Here is a 20,464-nt window from a genome sequence, read left to right as displayed (position 1 = left end):
CTTAACATAATTAGAAGGTACAAGGGCCAAGGTGGCTTTCAAATTATGTCTAAACAAATGGCACAAAGAGAAATCAAAATACAAAGGATTTATACCCCTGCATGTGTGGAGTCCCATGGTAAGTCACATGTACCTTATTATATCATTCCTTCTGACCTCCAAAGAGGATGAGCATCACCAATAAAGACAAATCTGTATCAATTTTGGTCTTTCTCTTTTCTTTTCCAAAATGGCCTTGTGACCCTCAGAAGCAGCAGATGATGACTTCCTGCCCATACCTAGATTAGGATTCCCTTCTCACACCGATCGTCTCAAAGTAAACGTTATATTTCAATCCCCAAACCTGTTCCTGTGAGCAGAAGCACACCCTCTCATGCTGAGATTAAGTACTGCAGAGCTTGGCAATGACCTGGAGAACAAATATATCACTGTAGCAATAACCTATGCATATTGAACACAACTGCAGCTACAGGCCTTTGGTGAAGAGAGATGAGAAATTTAAATGTGCTGTCAGATGTGTTGGCCATTGAGTGAGCACAAACCCTAGCCTCGCTTGAACTGGGAGACATGAATCTGCTATTCTATCAGTCACTCTCTTCTCTGGTCTCACAGTAGAAGCATCTCCCTGCTCAGAGGTGGTTCTAGTGTTAAAGCATTTTCTCACGCAACATAGGACCTGTGAAACTTCGTCTGACGGTCAACCATTGAAACAGTGATCTGTTCTTGCATTGGAGGAAAAACTGGTTCTGCTGGACCAAGTGAGACATGGCTTGCCTGTCTCCTTCCTGGCCCCTTTCTAAGTAACTCAAGGTGATTTTGACTGCAACTTTCATCTTTAACTCTGTTGAGTGGAGAAACCACCCTTCCCCCCCCAAGCCTCTTCCAAAATGAAAGCCCATCTAATTGTTAGCTAGCCTCCTGAGTATCCTATGTGCCAGGAACCTTATCTAAATGCATTTTATATGCCTAACCTCCTTTGCAAAGATGTATATTCTAATACACATGAACATAATTGTCAAATTACTACCAAAACTTCCATATAAGTTATGTTTATAATAGCTTTTTCCCCCCTCCCATTTTCTCTCGAAGACTATAAGATCTCCATCTTTGGTTTTTTAAAGGCAGAACTTATCTTCCCTATGTCCCCTCTTCCAATGAAATTTTCTTCCAACACCAACAAGGACTGAAAACTATTTACCCAACAGCTAGATTTTTAAAGAGCAAGGACTAGCTTGGTGACAATGTTTGTCTGGTGTTATCTGCTGAGCTATTTATAGGCAGGACCTGCAGCTTCTCACCAAGCTGATCTCTGGCCATCTCTGCCCCAGGACTCCAGCCTCTAACTCACCAGGATTTCTGAAGAACAAACTGCACTTTCCCAGGGGGAGACATTAATTACGATATTGGCCCCAGTAGACAATGACCTCAAATTTAGGGCACTCTTTCTTTTCAAAGTGGAGGAAATTTTTTAAATTACAAAAATTTAATCCATCGTACAGAAACATTCTGTCCCTTGACCCCTGAGGAATGAAACAGTTTGTCCTTGCTTCCCTCAGCTTTTTGTTGCTGAAACCGGGGGTTAGATAACTAAAATTCAATTGTTCTGTTAGCAACCCCCTCACTCTCTTCAAGCTTACAATATGACTTAACCAGTCCAAGATTCAGGCATTTGGGATCCTGACCATCTTTCCATCTCACATGACTAACAATCTTACTTGGAATGATAACAGCAGTTTCAGCTCTCTATTCATTCTGACTTTCTTTCCCCCATTGGGGTGTAAAAAAAAACCCCGTCTTTCCCCCCCGCCAAAAACCAAAAAACTATTAAATAACTTGCAATGAGTTGTAAGAGACTGCTCCTCTTCACTGTTTCTTTATTGCCTCCTGGAACAATTTGGAGAACGGCGCTTTTGTACTTAATCTCTAGGATCTCTCAGATAATTTGCTGATACCAGAATTCAGGGTTCTTAATTGGAATTTGAGCAATTCCATGTTTCCATGAAAAGGTTTCTGGAATATGTTTGTTTGGTTCTCAGAAGCTTCCCACATTCAGGAACAATTAAAGAGCTTGAGGACATTTCTTCTAGTGAAGAGGCAGAGAAACCAGCCTTATGTCCTTGCTCAACAATGAACTGACCAGTGGAATGCCCCGAAGGAGGTCACTTAGAGCCAAAGAGCTAAGTGAAGGAGTTAGCTGAGAAGTAAATATATCAAAAATGTGATTTTCATATCCCTCAGGATTCCCTTCTAGCTGGCCCTGGGGGAAAACAGTGATAAACTAGAAATTTTTTGGACATGGCTGTTGCAGCTACACATTTAAGATTCTACATCATAACACAGCCAAGTTGTTGGCAGGGAGGCAGCATGTGGCAGTGAAAAATGCATGGCTTCTAGAGCCAGACAGACCTTGCCTCAAAACCTGGCTCTGCAATGTGAAAGAACTGGGTGACCTTAGGCAAGTTACATAATTTCCCTGAACCTCCAGAGGGAGAGACTGTCGTACGTACCACAGAGGAACAATCAAGACATCTAAAGGCCCAGGCACAACCCATGGCATGCAGTAGGCCTGCAACAAATACTGGTTCTCTCATGTCTCCTTTCTTCCTGAAATTTCTGTGCATCTGTTGCAGGCTAGTAGAGAAGTATTTGTGTCCCAGTTCTACCACTGATGAACTGTGGAAGCTTGGGCTAGTTATTTTTCTAAGCCTCCATTTCTGCATCTCTAAAATGGGCATAATAATACCCCACCACATGATTGTTGTGAGAAGTGATTTTCAAATATATCAAAACCTTAAAAAAATGAAAGCAGCTCAATCCTCTTTGAACCTGAGACTACACAGAGGAGGAAAGAAGCAATTAAAAGTTCAGTGGCAGTTATAGCAAAACCGACAAGAGAAAACCAAAAAGGGGCTTAGCCAAATGGCTAAAGGTCTAGGTTGAAGAAAGAGTCCCACTGTCGGTGTTCAAATCCAGGCTCCACTATTTTAGTAGCTATCTGATTTGGGAGATCTTACTTACCTTCTCTGTATCATGGTTTCTGCAGCCATCAAATGAGGATGATGATAATAACCTACTTTATAGGGCTGTTCTGAAATCCTGGCTCATAGCAAGTGCTCTACTTATATAACTGCTGCCATCCTCATCATACCAGGTGCCTCTTACGAAAGGAAAGCTAGGCTGTGGTCAAGAATGAAATGCCTTTTATTTTCTGCATTGAGACAGATGCCATTAATTATCCAGCTGGCACAGAGAGGCTACCCCTCGGTTTATCCAGTGCTTCTGGGGCCTGTCTGTTGGTAGTTCAATGGAGAGAACATAGTTGGTGGAGTGGCCTGTGGTAGAGAGGATGCCTCTTCGGGCACTTGTTTTGTAGACTGGACACACATAAATGTTCTGATGCAGAAACATCGCACTTTCCCCAGGTTTCAGCCAAATAATGGGCAATGGGTCATAGAGAATTTTGGGGAAAGACTCCCCGATCTGCTTTGTTTTCCTGTCCCAGCGGGCACCTTCTAAGAAGAGGCCTTTTATGTAGGCCCCATCTTCTGGGCTACTCTCCATGACCGCTTCTTGTGGGGTTACCTGGAAGAGAGGAAGCTGTAAGTTCTATTACCTGTCATTTCCCTAAATGGGGCAGCATGAAGAGATTAGAATATCTGCTGCAATGCCTGCCTTTCCCAAATGCATTTCCCAGGACACTGGGGCTTCTGTGATAATCCTCCTGCCCTCACACATGTACTGGGTCTGATCTCTAGTCAGCATGCTGCCCTTATATATGGTGGGCATAGAGAATGCACTAAAGTAGGAGTCAGGAGGCCATGTTAACTATAGCTTAGCAACCTTGCATAGTCCTTTCCCTTTCTGGACCTGGATCTATAAAGTGAGGGGTTAGATTCAGACACATGCTGGTGAAGCAGTTCTCTGGTGGGGAGAAATAGAGCCTTGATTTGTAGTTTTTGTTGATGTCTATGGTGCATATGGTCAGTTTTAGGCTATCAACTATGTAATAACCAGCCACAACTGGTTCTGGTGAGTTGATATAAGCCAGCTCCAGCACACCACTGCTTAGGTTCAGAGGTGGCAAAGTCAAATTCCTTCAGGTGAATGCAGAAAATGGTCCAAGTGTAGGAAAACAAGGAGTGGTAGGGATTATGGTGAACCAGAGATCACAAACTCCATTTAAAAATCATTCAAATTGTAATCTTTTTGTTATTGTGAATATTTTTCTCATTTTTACTTCTAAGTACTTATTGCTAGAATAGGAAAAGGCTATTGATTTTTGTATATTTAACCAGTATCCAGCCACCATATCGGTATTCTAATACCTATCAGTATTCTGATAGGTGTGTTTTTAGAGTCTTTAGGATTTCTAGGTATACAATCATTTCAACATCAAAAAAGATGGTTTTATCTTTTTTCTCCAATGTTTATCCAGTTATTTTGTTACTTTATTGCATTAATTTCAGCTTAACATTGTCTTCAAGGACCATCAAATTCATTCATAAACTAAATTAAGACCTAGGCAACCAGTCTGCAACCTCTCAACAAGATGATCTTACTCCTTTCTCTCTATATATGGACAGACTGATATTTGATTACTGGACATTCCTTTGACTTCACTCCAAGCAAAGGACTACCCAAGACCAAATGAGTCCTTCCAAAGGAAGAGTCTGCCATGGTGAATAAACAGTGGGGGAAGATGCTTCAATTTTTCATGGTATAATGGTGGCAGAGCTTTCCTCTGGGAAGATTCCATATGTGTATATATGTGTGTGTGTATATATATATATATATATATATACACACACACATACACACACACACACACAGACAAAGCCTTGGGAATCCTCTGATTCTGTCAGGAATAACTTTGGAGCTATTTTAATTTGTGCTAAATACTTCATTTGTACCATCTCAGAAGCATTTGGGCCTTAACACATCCAAATGTTCGGACTCATTAAGAAATAGGCAACATTGCTTTCCCTGGTTGGTCCCATGAGCTGGCCTAACCCAAAGCACCTCTACCTCAAACTCAAATCCGATGTGGTCAATGGGGATGGTGTATTTCCGGGCATAATTCTGAGAGACACCCGTCAAAAAAGACTGTGTGAAGTAGAATCCAGAGATCCAAAAGACCACAGGGGGCCCATGGTCAATCCATTCCTGGAGAGCCGCAGAAATAAAAATTCAAAATCAACAACACATCAAAGATAGTTCAAAGGCAGATAATGTAAATGAGTCCCATTAGGAAAAATATCTTTTCTCATTTTCTCATTTTTCTTAAAACAGGCAGCCCTCTAAGTTTAGCTTATATTTTCCCACTTTTGAAATGAAGGTACAAAGACATATATTTCTATATATATTTCTACTTTAAGAAAAGCTTGGTGCAAGCTGGTATCAGGGGTATAACAGAGACTAGCAGTGGAAACTATGTGCCTTGTCTAAACTGAGCCAACAGCACTCTCTCATAATAGTTGCCATTCAGGAATGCAGGCCCATTGTTTCAGGTCTTCCTTTTTTTTTGTAGGACGAATATCTGGAGTTTTATGTATAATAATTCAATGTTGACACACTTGCTCAAAAAATTTAAATTACCAGGCAGCCAAACCGAATATATCTTTCAGTCGAATCTGGCCCACGAGCCACCAGTTTGTGACATGTATTCTGGTTCCTACTCTTGTCTCTATAGGCTATAATCTTTCCAAAGACTCTGAAAAGTCTCCCCCTGCCCCCCCCCACCTCAACTCTGGGAAGATTGTCTCTAGTAGGTGCTCAGTCCATTTCAGAATGTCCTCTACACCTGAATGAGCATGCCAGGTACCCAGTTGCCCTGATTCCCAAGTACCTGGAAGAAGGCCAGGCGGGCCAGCAGGTCAGCCACATAGCCCCCCAGTGGCTTTAATGATGGGTAGGACTTGGCCATCCACATGGCTGGCACTTTACCCACGACCATGCTACTGAAGACATCCTCCAGCTCTGAGGACATCAGGACCTGCCCTTTGATAGCTTGGCCAAGATTAATGAGGCTTCCGCGAACCACTTTGGTCAGCCTGCAAGAACAAAGGAGCTGGCTCAGCCAGGCTCTCTGGTTTTATTCTATCCAAGTATACTAACTCCAGGTCTCCTTTCACTTTTCCCCTCTTTCAAAGGTCATACAAGTGATATACACTCATCATAGAAAAATTACGAAGATGAGAAGAAAATTAAATCACACAGTATCTCATTACCTAAAGATAACTTTGATGTTTATCTTTCCAAATTTTTCTGTATGTAAACATAAATTTTTCTTGGTATCTGTTTTTCTCTCTTAGCATAGAGGGAGCATCTTTCCAATTCAATAGAAACCTAAATCATCCTTTTTTTTTTAAGATTTTATTTATTTATTTGACACAGAGAGAGAGACAGCTAGAGAGGGAACACAAGCAGGGGGAGCAGGAGAGGGAGAAACAGGCTCCTGGCTGAGCAGGGAGCTCAATGTGGGGCTCGATCCCAGGACCCTGGGATCATGACCTGAGCCGAAGGCAGATGCTTAACGACTAAGCCACCCAGGCACCCCTAAATCATCCTTTTTAATGACTGCAAGGTATTTCATTTTATTTAACAATTTCCCTATTGCTGTAACATGTTATTTCTAGGTTTGTTGTCACTGTAAACAACATTGCTAGGAACATCCATCCATATCAATCTTTGTGGAAACTTTTAATGATTTTCCTAGTAATGGTAGAATTTCTGGGTCAAAAGGTAATAAAATTTGGGCACTTGGTGGCACAGTAGGTTAAGTGTCTGACTCTTGGTTTTGGCTCAGGTCATGATCTCTGGGTCGTGAGATCAAGCCTCATGTTGGGCTTTGCACTGGGCGTGGAGTCTGCTTAAGTTTCTCTCTTCCTCTGTCCCTCCACCCCAGGCATGTGCTCTCTCCCTCTATCTCTCTCTCTGAAATAAATAAATCTTTTTTAAAAAAAGGTAATACAATTTGAAGGGATTTGATCCATATTGTCAAAGTTGTTATTTTTATAGATTATGAGGTCCATGCCTGAGAAAAGGCAGCTGAAGGGCATCCTGGGAGATGCCAAGTTTGCCTGTCTCTCTCTCTGGCCTTTATGTTATGAGACCTAGCCAAGCCCAGAGGGAATTCACCTGACAGTGCCAAAGAGCATGCACCAGAGAGAACTTGTCATCTCCAAAGACTTTTGGAATCCCAGCCAAAGGGATATGAGAATGATCAAATACAAGAAAGAGATTCCTGGATGTGTAATCACTAAATAGTCCTACTAAGAGGAATTTAAGGGTCAGACATTTGGTGCATGTGCTTTGCTGAGGAGTTAAGAGGCAGAGTGACCATCTGAGGGATTATACTGAAGGTCTGTAGCTATTCCACCTAAAGACCTACTTGCAAGAGCTTTTTCTATTTTTGCAACTATGAGTTCTGCTAGTTTCAAGGTTTTAGCTCCCAGAGAAGGAACATTTGCCCTAAAAGACACAATAATGGCTTCCCTGAATTGGAAGCTGAACTGTCATCTAATCATTTCGGGCTTCTCATACTACTTGGTGACTAGGTCAGAAAAAGTACTGGGGGGGAATGTAAGAGTATTACTCAATGTGATTAATCCATTGACCATCTTTGGAAAATAAGATTGCTGTTAGCCTGTTCTCTTCTGTTACAATGACCAGTGGTAAAGGCTAGTGAAGTCCCCTGCAACCACCAAGGAAGAGTTCCAGTGACCTTAGAAGAGGCAAGCCATTAGGCTTAACATCTGGACGAATGACAATCATCTCCCATCATGCCAAGGTATCTGACTCACAGGAGTACTGCTGCATCCTTAGCTCATACCCCATACTTTGTTTGGTTCCCCCATATGGCCAACCGCCTGTTGACTCTAGAAACTAGTCCTGAGACTGGGAAGGCAAGGAATTTTTAGATGACATTCTTCCAGTTTTCTAGTCCTTCAGAGTCAGGGCTGTCCCTAAAACTGAGCAATGAGGCAAATGGAGATAGTAACAGATGAAGAACTGGGAGGAGTTAGAACCTTGGACTTGAAGGCAGAAGTGATGACTTTTCTCATTTGGCACAGATGGTCTTTGAGAATCCTTTCAGTCTTATTTAGAAGTCAAGTCAAGATGATCTGTTGGGTTCTATGCTATATATAGTAATTGGAGAAGTGAGTAGGGCCAGACACCCTTAGCCCCATGGCCAGCCCATAACACCCCTTCCCTACCTCTGTGGTTGGGGTAATGGGATAAACTTCTCTCCACCACTTTCTCTGTTCATATTGATTTCACGTATTGGCTAAGTGCATGGGCTCTGGGATCAGACAGCCTGGGTTCAAACTCAGTTCTGTCACTGAATGACTATGGGACCTTGTGCAAGTTACTTCACTCTGCTGGGTCTCAGTTTTCTCATCTGTAAAATGGTGGCAGAGGGATTACTAATTGTGCATATTTCAAAAGACTACTATACAGCTGAATGCAAACACAAGCATGGTACTTGGAACCATACGTGACACTAAGGGCTTAAGAAAAGTGGTTCTAATAGTTACTTTTCCTATTAGCCTGCTTGGTATTGGTTTTAACCTGACTTTCCAGGTGTCATATGCATGAATGGGAGAGAATGAATAGAAAAAATGATTTAACAGTAGGTGAACACATGCTGGGATGGCCCTACTGACAGCCCTCCCTGTGAGTGGGGCAAGCCACTTCCTTTGCACAGCAGCCCTTATCAAGCATACACATCTGTTACTGCCCAGGAGATCATACCCCTACACTCCAACTCCCAGGATCCAAGTTCCCAGGATCCAAGTAAGACCATCGGGCCCACCTGTTGAATCTTATGAGCTCCTGCCTTAGGACGGTGTTCATGGATTCCTCATAGACCACGGGGTACAACTTCACAACCACTTCCAGGTCGAAGTCATTGGGAAGCTTGGCGAGTATGTCCTGGGCCAGCTCTTCAATCACTTCCTTAAAGAGCAGACAGTAGAGAGGTGAATGAGAAACAAGGCCTGTGCACTGTGGTTTTGTCTGGGTAAACCTGAACCAATGAGCATTGAGTCTGTATGACCTTCCTGGGACCTCTCCCACAGAAGCCAATTCTGCCCCAGGGAAAAGGAGGGCCCTCACCTCTCTACTGGTCTTTGGGAAGGCATCGCCTCTTGGCCCAGAAAGTAACAAAGCAGAGCAATGACAGCCTGAGGGCTGGGCGGGGAATTCCTGCTCAGCCAGGTAGCCTCAGGGCAGCACTGAACCCTGCCAAACTCCTGTCTTTTAAGGTTAGCTCTAGGAGAGCATCTCCTACAGCTCCCTCAGCCAGCGTCTCAGAACCAGCTCATGGTACAGATGGGCCTCTTGCTCAGTGCCAGCGACAGGACAGGCCACCTGGGAAGGCAGTAGGCCATTCCTCAGTGTTGAACAAGAATAGTCCAGGGCAATGGAGTTGGCCAAGTGGAGAGGGGACAGGCCTAGAGGAACAAGGAGTAGGACCCGGCTGTGGGAGAGACAGAGAGCTTGGCCATCCTGTGGATCTGAGAGGCTTGGAACAAGCACTTCCTTCCCTCTTCTCTCTTCTGTGAGGGGGAATTTCCATCCCTAAACTGAGACCAAGCAGACTACTTTATCTTCATACCTATTATAGTTATGGCGCTATGAGCCAAATCAAGAGAAATCCATAGCTGAGAGGCCATGAACATGGGTTAGCTTGGAAGGTAGGGAAGGGAAGGACAGGGAAAGAAGAGGGCATGGTGGCATCAGAAGATGGTGGTCCTGGGTCTGGCTCTGCCTGAGCTGATGAATGCTTTGAAGCAGGTGTCTAACTCTCATGCTCATTTCACCCTCATCTGTAGACTGAGGATGGTAGACGGGGTCTGTGCTTCATAAAGTGTGCGCTAACCATGAAAGGCACCCAAAATGATTGATTCTAGGTGTTTCCAGGGCATGGAGTAAATCATGTTGAATCATATGGTGAGAGAGTCATTCTCTTTCCAAGTTTCAGCCACCTTTCACTTTTCATTCTTCTCAAGGACAAAGTCTCGGATCAGTGCTAATTAAACGCTCTGTAACACTGGCTGATCTTCCTCTTTCCGCAAGGAGCCAGCAGGGCCTCAGCGACATCATCTGTGAGGAACCTAATAACTATTTAACTTTCATTTTCTTTTTTGTGGCTGTCATGACTTTTTTGGAAATGACATTGGGTTTCCACTTATGGTACTGATGAGCAGCTTTTAAAAGAAATGTTTTTAAGCAAAAGAGATTTAGTTTTAAATATTATGTAAATGGAGTGTAGATGATATATGGGTATAGCAACGAATCATGAGGAGTATCCAGGAGCAGCTGACAATCTGGAAACACTGGTGCTCTTCCAGCTCTGTATCTAAGGACTCTCAGCAGGAAGACCCGGGCACCCATACTCTCCCCTCAGGGGTCTGCTAGACCTCCACTCTTCTGCCCTCCTGGTCATCAGCCACAATCCTGCGTGACCACCAGGTGGAAAACTGCCCGGGAAACAGAATTATGTCTCCTGCCCAACACCTGGTTACCTGAGGGGATTTGCCACTCCCTCCTGCCTGCCTAGGGAGGGTCAGCAGCACCCCTTGAAACAGCTGGTTGGTTTCCTGGTTGTCCTTGGTGATGTCAGCATTCTCATGGAGGCCAAAGACTTCTGGGTGGGCTGTGATGGGTAGGTTCCTGAGATAGTCGATATAGGACTGGAAAGGAAATCTTCAATTGACACAAACCCGGGTGCCCTGGTGTCCCAGAGATCACTCAGGGCTTGGCCAGACCTAACCCAAGCAAGAATCACACTGGGTTGGTAGCACGGGCCACGCCTGCCCACCACGCCACACACCAACACCCCCCCCCGACCGCCCCCCCCGCCAACACACACACAGGGTGAACACATCCCAAGCTCTTCCTCATACAGTTTTCTGGGGAGTGAGTATGAAGGCAGAGGTCTGAGTATCTCCCTTCCCACCCCTAGCTTCTCTTTGTTTCCCCCCTGCCTCCCAGTAGTTCTGGCTCTGCATTGAGACAGAACTGGATTTGGATCCTAGCTCTATTGCAGACTAATTGTGTTACCTTGACACCCAGTTTCCTTATTTGTAAATGGGAAGATAAGTCAGGTTACAGAGGACTAGGCCTTGACATATAACAGGTGTTCAAAAAAAGAAAACTCTTTTCAATCTCTCACAGATTTCCTGTTTTCTTTTTCCTGTCCCATTCTTCCATCCAGTTTTTCTGTCCTTCCCCTTTGAACCTTTGTTTTCAAGTACCAATTTCCAGCCTGTTTACTACTAAGGCCTCATTTTAGCCATCTGTCCCCTTAACTCCCCAAGATGGACCCCACATTTTGAAAAAGCCTTATCTATCAAATGCTCAGTTTTCATTAAAGAGTAATAATGTCTCTCTTAGGGGCTTTTTGGAAATAGTTTATGGGCCTAAGTCAGGAAGCCCAAGGCTACCTCTAGGCCCTCCTTGCCTACACTGCAGCCCCTAGCCACATGGGGATTGCCGAGCCCCTCACCTGGTAGGAGCCATGAGGAGGGATGTAGTAAATGTCTCCAGGAGCGAGACAGTAATGATCCTCCTCAATTTCCTTGCAGTAGAACGTGGACAGAAGGGACAGCAGGAGACGCCTGTCTTTGTCATCAGTCACTCTGCCTCCGTAATTACATTCCCCTGGGGACAACCAACAGGAAGAAGTTGAGCCCAAGGAAGGTCATAATGAACTTGGTCATTAACCTAAAACAGGATTCTTCCAGCCAAGGAGCTCTGCTGAGACACAGGGTTGCTAAAACCAATGCTCACCTTGGGATGACACCAGGCCTTTTTGGTATTATGTTTGCTACAAAAATAGTACCTATTCACCTTATTAGAAGTTACAAAGCAGAAATAAACTGAAAGAAAAACACTAAAATCGCCAATAATTCCGCCAGAGGTAACTATGAACATTTAGACTTCTTCAGGTATGTGGGTATGTGTGTATACATATGTGAAAAGCATTACAGAAAGATGGTTCAGGACAAGCACTCTGGCATGGGACAGTCCTGGGTTCCAATTCCAGCAGTTCCTTATCCATCAAGAAGTAGAGATAATTGCAGTAACCGTTTTACAAGGTTGTGGTTAATAAAGCTTATAAAACATCTAGTATAGTGCTTGGCACACAGAAAGCATTCAATTTATTATAGCTATTATAAATACATATATTTATTTATTTTAGAAAATTGAGATTATCCCATACATCCTGCTTTGGGATACTCCACCCCCTTCATTAATATCATTCTCTGAGACTCAGGTTTCTACACTCAGATTTCTACAAAAAGAATTAGGTAACTCTTTGGAAGCCACATCAAATTGTTCTCACTAACCCCACGACGCATTTTCTAGCTGTCCAGATTCCACAGTATGTGGGTGCTACCTGGTATTTTGTAGTTATGGACAACACACTAGTCTGCAGGGAGGAAACACATTTGCGTGTATAGTGTGTGTGTGAAAGATGGGCTCATTTCCAATCCCAACCATTCCAGGAAGACACAGGTCTACAGACAAGAAATAGGAAATATGGCCCAAGTTCAGGGTGAGAGACCTCAGCTTCTCTTGGTTTTGGAGGGGTCTGAATGCCTAGGAGGAGGATCTGGGTGGTTCATTAAGGGAGAAGTAAGGGTCTAAGGGGAAGCTCATACTTCTTGAGTAATTTGAGCCCTGGCAGAAGCTGTCCAGACCATTGATAGGTACATTTCTTTATAGCTACTTATATGTCTATTCTGGTAGCAAGAGCAGAAGTTCCTACGGCACCAGGATATGCTTTTGTCTCTTCTAAGGTCTCTACTCTCCCTGCTAAAGGGCTGGGGGTATCGATTTAAGAATGTATTGACTTTCAATCAGAGAAGGACATGTATCATATGACCTCACTGATATGAGGAATTCTTAATCTCAGGAACAAACTGAGGGTTGCTGGAGTGGTCGGGGATGGGAGGGAGGGGGTGGCTGGGTGATAGACATTGGGGAAGATATGTGCTACAGTGAGCGCTGTGAATTGTGTAAGACTGTTGAATCACAGATCTGAAACAAATAACGCAACATATTTTAAGAAAAAAGAAAAAGAAGAAGATAGCAGGAGAGGAAGAATGAAGGGGAGTAAGTCAGAGGGGGAGACGAACCAGGAGAGATGATGGACTCTGAAAAACAAACTGAGGTTTCTAGAGGGGAGGAGGGTGGGGGGATGGGTTAGCCTGGTGATGGGTATTAAAGAGGGCACATTCTGCATGGAGCACTGGGTGTTATGCACAAACAATGAATCATGGAACACTACACCAAAACAAATTATGTAATATATGGTGATTAACATAACAATAAAAAATTAAAAAAAACATGAAAACTAAAAAAAAAAAAAAAAAGAATGTATTGACTTTGGGCCATCTAATTTGATAACAACTGTCCAAAAAATGAGACCTGTCTCTGATTAGTCAGTACAGAGTTCTAATGATCATCCATATTTGTTTTTTTTTTTCTTTCCTGCCACGCATATAGGCAGGTTGCACTTCTCTGGGTCCCTTGCAGGGGGCAGGGTGTGGGAGACGAGTTCGTGTGCACTTGATTCCTGGCACAAGCCCTTCAGTGTTCTCCCTGTGGCATTATGACACACACATACGTCCTGAAACGTGGCATCGAGAGTCACTGGAGCTTTTGCCAGCCGTGCCCCTGGTAAATAATGACAATGAGCACAGACCCTTGCCGATTCACACTGGACATGTAGAGAGGGTGAGAAATGGACCTTTGACCTCTTACACCCTTGAGATGTGCAGATTGTTGATTATCTCAGCCTAACTAGTCCATCCTGATGGGAATAGGTGGAAAGTGAGTATCCTCATGCTGGCTGACACGGTTGGGGCAGGTCGCTTTATGAGCTGCTGAGAGTCCAATACTAAAACCATACCCCAGGGCAACGATGCATTCATTCTGCATTCTTTTATTTTTTTTAAACATTTATTTATTTATTTATTTTAAGATTTATTTATTTATTTATTTGACAGAGAGAGAGAGAGAGCAGGAACACAAGCAGGGGGAGTGGGAGAGGGAGAAGCAGGCTTCCCGCAGAGCAGGGAGCCCGATGTGGGGCTCGATCCCAGGACCCTGGGATCATGACCTGAGCCGAAGACAGACGCTTAACGACTGAGCCACCCAAGTGCCCCACATTCATTCTGCATTCTGAAGAAGAGCACTGGCATGTGCCTCTGAATGGCCTGAAATGATAGGAATAGGACTCACTTCTTTAGAGAAGTTCTAATAGCCATTGACCTTATGTTGTGTGTGTCACTTGGGGTTTTGTTGCAGGGGACAGTGTGCTGAGTTAAGGTCTGCGTGACCTTTTACAACTGAACTTAATTACTCTAAAGCAAGATTTCTCAATCTTCGCACTATTAACATGTTGCACTGGATAGTTCTGTGTGGTGGGGGCTGTCCTATGCATTGTAGGACAATGATGCATGTTTAGCAGCAACCCCGGCTTCTACTCAGTAGCAGCCAAAAATGTCTCCAGACATTGCCAAATGTCCCCTTGGGGGCTAAACTGCCCTTGGTTGAGAACTACTGTCCAGAGGCCTCAGTCTCACCAGCTATAAAATGGGGTCACTAACGTGAAGCTCATAAGGTTGCTATGGAGACTGGATGTGATGACTGTGTATATAGAGTGCCTGCCGCATGATCGGGGAACGTATCCAGACAAACTCCCTAACATATGGAGCTAAGGAAGAAACTTGTGTGTAATCTTGAAAATGCCCAGGGTTTTCCTACTAAGATGCATTTTGACCTTTGGCCATGGTATTCCACTCACTTAGCCCGTCTATAGTTTATCTCCTATCTCTGGGGTTACATGATGTGTTCCTTGAGGGAAGCAACCAAATTTTATACATTTACGTTCTTCCATATTATGTACTAGTATATATTGGGTGACTAATAAAAGGTTGCTGATAGACTGCTTTAATACAAAACAGCAAGTGCTGTTTTCACCTCAGGGAACCTCTGTTGGGAATGCTCTCCTTCTTCCTTCCCATGGCCTACCCTACTTTCTTCTTCCACTTATAAACTCCTATTCGTCCCTCAAAACTCATCCTTTATGCCTTCAGGAAGTTCTCCATGATCATCCCCTACCCCATCCCTGAGATTTAATCATTGTGCTACCTTTCTACTTCATAAATATTTCTCTTGTTGAACTTACCACTGTATTGTCTTTTATTTCTTTTTAAAAAAAGATTTTATCTATTTACTTGAGAGAGAGAGACAGAGAGAGCCCGAGTGCGGGGAAGGGCAGAGGGAGAAGGAGAAGCAGACTCCCTGCTAAGCAGAGAGCCCAATGCGGAGCTCGATTCCAGGACCCCAAGATCATGACCGAGCCGAAGGCAGATGCCCAACCGACTGAACCACCCAGGTACCCTGTCATTTATTTATACGTATATGTATATATTTTCCTTTGTAGACTGTGAGCCGCTTGAAGGTAGGAATTGTATCTTAGTTTTTTACAATATCTGGCATGGTGACCAGCATTAGTAAGAGCTCAATGTTAGTTGAAAGATGAATACTGAGTGAGTAAGTAAATGAATAGAGATGGGATCAGAAGGGTAGAAGGGTGGAGTATGATACAGGAGATTTATAACTGCAAAGCTTCCTCCCATAAATACCTGTTAGGTAAGTTAGAGCATCAAATGGCACCTCCTTGTAGTCATTCAGAAACATCTGGATCTGCCGCATACTAATCCTCAGGTCAGATTCATTGAATTCGTAAGGAATATTCCAACCTGCACAAAGCATGGAAGAGGCTTCAGTGCCAAGAGCTCATAATTTCCACTCAGACGTTGAGCTGTAGAGTTAAGCATCATTATGAATCAGGAGCCTCTTTCAGCCCCATGAATATCAAGCACCAGGCCAACTATTAGCCTTGACATTTACTGCCAATGTGGGAGCCATTCTGCCTGAGAAAACATCCATTCTAAAATCAATTTCCTTATGGATCTCCCCATTTGTTAAGGTGGATGTTAATATCGTGGGATTTGTGGAATGAGAATTATTCACTGGAATACTGTGGTAATGCACAGAGTTCCAAAAATAACACTAAAGCATAGCTAGAGAACAGTATCTATGATTAGGCAACAGAACTAAGTCAGCTTTGAGAATTCCCCTCGTGCTCATGGGAAAATGGGATAGCCAACTTCGAAGAAAGTATCACTTGCATTTTCAAGGGCATAGTGATGAACGCCCAGTGGGTCTGGGAAAGGGGCACAAATGCATGAACTAACTGGGCGTGGTGGGAGACAGCAGGGTATGGTCAGACCTGTGTTCAATAAGGACGTTTAATTTCCTCCTGAACATTTGCGTGCAAATAAAAAATATAACAAAATAATAAAATCCGTGGTCTGGCACACAAAACACAACTGGCCAGTTGGTTGCAAGCCAAACTATTACGTGGATTTTTGGAAATCTGGTGTGGGTGGAAGAACAGTGGTGGGAGAATGTGGTGTATGAAACGCAGATGCAGGGGGAGTGTCGCCCCCCCCCGACTGTTTCATCCCTGCACCCCTCTGTGGAAGGGTCAGGTGGTCTGTGGAGCTATGGTGTGATGGTAGAAGGAAAGAGGATGCTCAGAGAGAATCACCAAGAGGACAGTTTGCCTCCTTATCTAACAAAAGAACAGCTGAAAATACCTCGAGGTGGGTCATTTCAAGGCTATTGAACAAAATCAGAGGCAGCCCAACCTTAAAACCAAGTGGATGTAGAATCTGTATTTAGCAATTTGATGTTCTCCTCTAACAAGAGTATTAAGTTAATATAAAGTATTAAATTAAGTTAGGCCATGGATAGGTTACATTAATAATGAAATTTATTTTTATTTTTTCAGGAAGAAGCACAAATGTCCAGGTTGTATTTCTTTCATTCTTACGTACATGTGTAGAGAACTACTTACAATGTCATAAATTAGCTGGTGACAACTCCCTGGGGGAGTAGGCACGAGGGACAACTCTGGAGGGACAACTCCCTCGTGCCTAAGATAAGCAAATACCCATTGAAGGGAAGGGCCTACAATCTTCTCATCAACATATTACTTCAGTAATTAGGAGACCTCTGATTTTGGAGCATCAGCTCTTTCCCTGACATTGGTAGTGACCTGGTTATAGGGGCTGCCAGATTTATTAAGTAAAAGTACAGGACAGTCAGTGAAATTTAAATTTCAGATAAACAAATCATGCTTAGTCTAAGTCTGTCCCAAATATTACACGGCATATACTTACACAGCATTTTACTGGCAACCCTCTCTGAGTACAAACTCGAATACACACCTGTATCTGTGTGTGATCTGTGCCCCAGCAGCCCACCTGCACTATCACCTCTTACCTAGGGGTCCGAAGTTTCTCCTCTCTTGAACAATGGCATGGAAGAAACAAAGGCCAAACAACAGCTTTTGCCACATGACTGCCTTTGGGCAGCTTTGGAAGAATAGGGGGTCCGAGATGGGGTCACTGAGGTAGGAGCGCAAAAGGTTGGCCCGGAGCCCCTTGGGGGGCTCGTTGGTCATTTTGATCCCATTTTGGAGGATGCTAACTGGAAATTTCTCTGATGGATAGCTGGTTAACCAGAGTCTGGAAGAACAACAGACCTAAACTAGTTAGAGCAATGCAGTAAGTTATATAGAAAAACAATAACAAAAAATAATAGCCACCGTGTATTAAGCACTACTAGATGCCAAACCCCATGAGAATATGTGTCCCTCCTTCACTTGAATCCAGGGTGGCTATGTGAAGGGATTAGCTATCCCCTTGTACCAATGAGGAAATGGAGGCAGGCAGAGGTCACGTGGGTTTTTCAAGGACAAAATACTTAGAAGCAACTGACAAAGGCCCTCTCTTAAATGCCACACCACATTCCCCCCCTGCCCACCCCCCGCCTGTGCTAGACTACCTGAGCATCTGTGATGGCCAGGTACTATCCCTGGCACCCCAGGAGTGGCCAGGAAGGAAGAGAAGAGACTATGAACATGTAGCTTGAGGCCTGACTTCAGGCTGCAGTTAGGTGGTGCTTAGCCCATACCTTGCAAACCAACACCACATTATAGCATAGTTTTGAAGTAGTTGCCAACTTTTAAAAATCTAGGGTTTTTTTTTTTTTTTGAATTCTAGATTCCCACCTTCCCTTGAAAATAATCAGAAAATCCAATCACAAGGGGCCTGCCTTCCTGTATGGCAACAGTCACTTGGTATTAGGCAGTCACTGCTCTTCTCTAAAGGGCACGGGCTTCTAGTTCACCACTGTCGCCACATCGCTCCGTTGATGTCGGACAGCGAGGCTGACTGCCCATGATGACTGCTAGCATAGGGTGGGAACTGCTAGATCCCTTGTGCCTGTCCTCTGCACTCATGTATGTTATATTCCTGGATCCTGGAGGCACCTGAGGTAACGACTTTTGGGTTAGGACCGTAGTATAGAAGACCTTAATGTCAGCACGAATAATTTTTTGTTCATTGAGTGTGTCATTGACAGTATTTAGTCAACTCACCATCCCGAACTAGATAGAATTCCTGAAACTGATGGATCCCCCTTAAAATCTTCCATGAATTTTATATGAGTCTTTCATGAATACAATAAACTATGGCCTAATCTGGCTTTGTAAATAAACACCAAACACTTTCCTGTTTTGGGGCAGACATGACTAAAATGAAAATAACTAGCAAGCTTTGTGGCCTAGGACAGGAGTTGGCAAGCTTTTCCTATAAAAGATCAAAGAGTAAATATTGTAGGCTCTGCAAGCCATATGGTCTCGGTCACAACGGCTTCTAATGTGAAAGCAGTCAGTGTATGAATGAGCATGGCTGTATTTTAATAAAACTTTATTTGTGGACACTGAAATTTGAATTTCATTTAGTTTTCATGTGTCATGAAATATTATTCTTGTTTCGTTTTTTTTCCCAACCATCTAAAAATGTATAAAGTTATTCTTAGCTTACAAGCTAAGCAAAACAGGTACCAGGCTGTATTTGGTCTGCAGGCCATCGTTTGCTGACCCTTGGCCCGGAATAAGAGAACATTTGAGTTGAAAAAGGCTTTGAAGTCTGTCTGGTTTATCTCATCCTTCTGTATATGCAAAAACCAAGGCCCAGTGTTTCCGGGCTTAAAGTTCACAAAAAACAAGTAGACGTTTCTAATATTGATTACAATTCTGCAGAGCCCAAGAAATATAGGATAGAGCAGCGTGGACAATGGTGTCTACACTCCAGGTAAGGTTTTTTCAACACAATTTAAAAAAAAATCAGATTTGCTGACATTGAATCTACCTTCCCAGACACATCTCATAGTACATCCCCCAACAATGTCTCACAGCATATACCCCACAGTCATAGAATAATGGCTCAGTGTTTCCTTCATACACACTTTTGCTTTTACAGATGCTGTCCCTTCTGCCTGAAATGTCTTTCCTGGCAAACTCCTATTCATCTTTCAAAACCCCACGTAACTGTCAGGCCTCTGGGCATTCCCCAACTTTCCCTTCCCTTTTCTGTGTTCCATGGTTCTTGTGTAAACAAGTACGGAAGATATTGCATGGTGTCAACATCACTTATCTGTGGTCTGTCTTCTGTTAGCCTGAGAGCTTCTTAAAAGCAGAACTGTGTTTGTTCACCTTTGCATTCCCAGCCACCAGCATGATGTCTGGAGCTCAAGGGTGGGGCCCAGAAACAGGCTGTTGGGGGGGTGGGCAGGGTGGCACCTCACCTGAATCTTATGTTAGTGCGTTCAGGAACAATCACCTCCTCACAGATCTTCTCCAGCGTGGGCATCCAGCTCGTGGCCAGGTGGCAGTTCTGTAACACCACCCAGGTCCCATCTATGATGGCAGTGTTGATCATTTTGGCAGCAATGGAGCCTTGGCCTTGGCCAAGGGAGATGGTCTGTGTTCTGGCACCTCCCATGCCAAGGTCATTGGCAAACTTCAGCAGGCCTGCACCCAGGAAGAAAAGGGGGCTTTTGAAAAAGGACAGGCCAACTAAGACCATATTAACAATAACAATGCAGAAGGAAGGGTTACATCAAAATCACTGGCTCCTGTCAACTACAAAAAAAGCATCTCTATGGGGAAGCTTTAAATTTCTGGTAAGAGGGTAAAAGAAGCTACTGTTGATTCCTCTTTTGTTCTGAATACATAGACATTCTTGATTTAAAAAAAATTACATATACCAGAAAAAAATTCAGAGTCTGAACGAAAGAGAAATTCCCAAGTGCCAAAAATGAAGGGGGAACTCAAAACTAGAGAGGTGAGCACACAACCAAAGAACTAGAAACTAGTTTGTTACAAATGTATTTTACTAGAAAAATAGGCATGTGTATAGTGAAATTTCAAGTAAGTCTCTTTCACTTCTCTCTTCCTCAGAGGCAGCCAAAGTTACTAGCTCTTTGTGAATCCTTCCAGAGATATTTTATGCATTGAAGTGAATGC

General features: G+C 43.6%; 1 protein-coding gene across 3 annotated transcripts in view; it reads right to left on the bottom strand.

The window, feature by feature from the left end:
• Nucleotides 1-3,228: 3,228 nt before the first annotated feature.
• Nucleotides 3,229-20,464, bottom strand: part of DNAH3 (dynein axonemal heavy chain 3) — a 180,099-nt gene continuing 162,863 nt past the window's right edge. For all 3 annotated transcript variants that reach the window (XM_088029049.1, XM_088029048.1, XM_028095231.2), the window contains 9 exons: nt 19,744-19,969; nt 17,374-17,618; nt 15,666-15,782; nt 11,513-11,667; nt 10,530-10,697; nt 8,816-8,958; nt 5,846-6,050; nt 5,026-5,163; nt 3,229-3,582 (listed from right to left, as the gene is read on the bottom strand). In XM_088029049.1, the coding sequence (XP_087885175.1) occupies nt 3,229-3,582; nt 5,026-5,163; nt 5,846-6,050; nt 8,816-8,958; nt 10,530-10,697; nt 11,513-11,667; nt 15,666-15,782; nt 17,374-17,618; nt 19,744-19,969 (1,751 nt within the window). The remainder of the gene's footprint in view (nt 3,583-5,025; nt 5,164-5,845; nt 6,051-8,815; nt 8,959-10,529; nt 10,698-11,512; nt 11,668-15,665; nt 15,783-17,373; nt 17,619-19,743; nt 19,970-20,464) is intronic.

The sequence above is a fragment of the Eumetopias jubatus genome, unplaced genomic scaffold, assembly GCF_037043125.1.
Source record: "Eumetopias jubatus isolate StellerSeaLion01/CBP00866 unplaced genomic scaffold, mEumJub1_p1.0 scaffold_12, whole genome shotgun sequence".
Lineage (NCBI taxonomy): Eukaryota > Metazoa > Chordata > Mammalia > Carnivora > Otariidae > Eumetopias > Eumetopias jubatus.
Note: the sequence above shows the minus strand (reverse complement) of the source record. Positions and strands in the feature narration are given on the sequence as shown.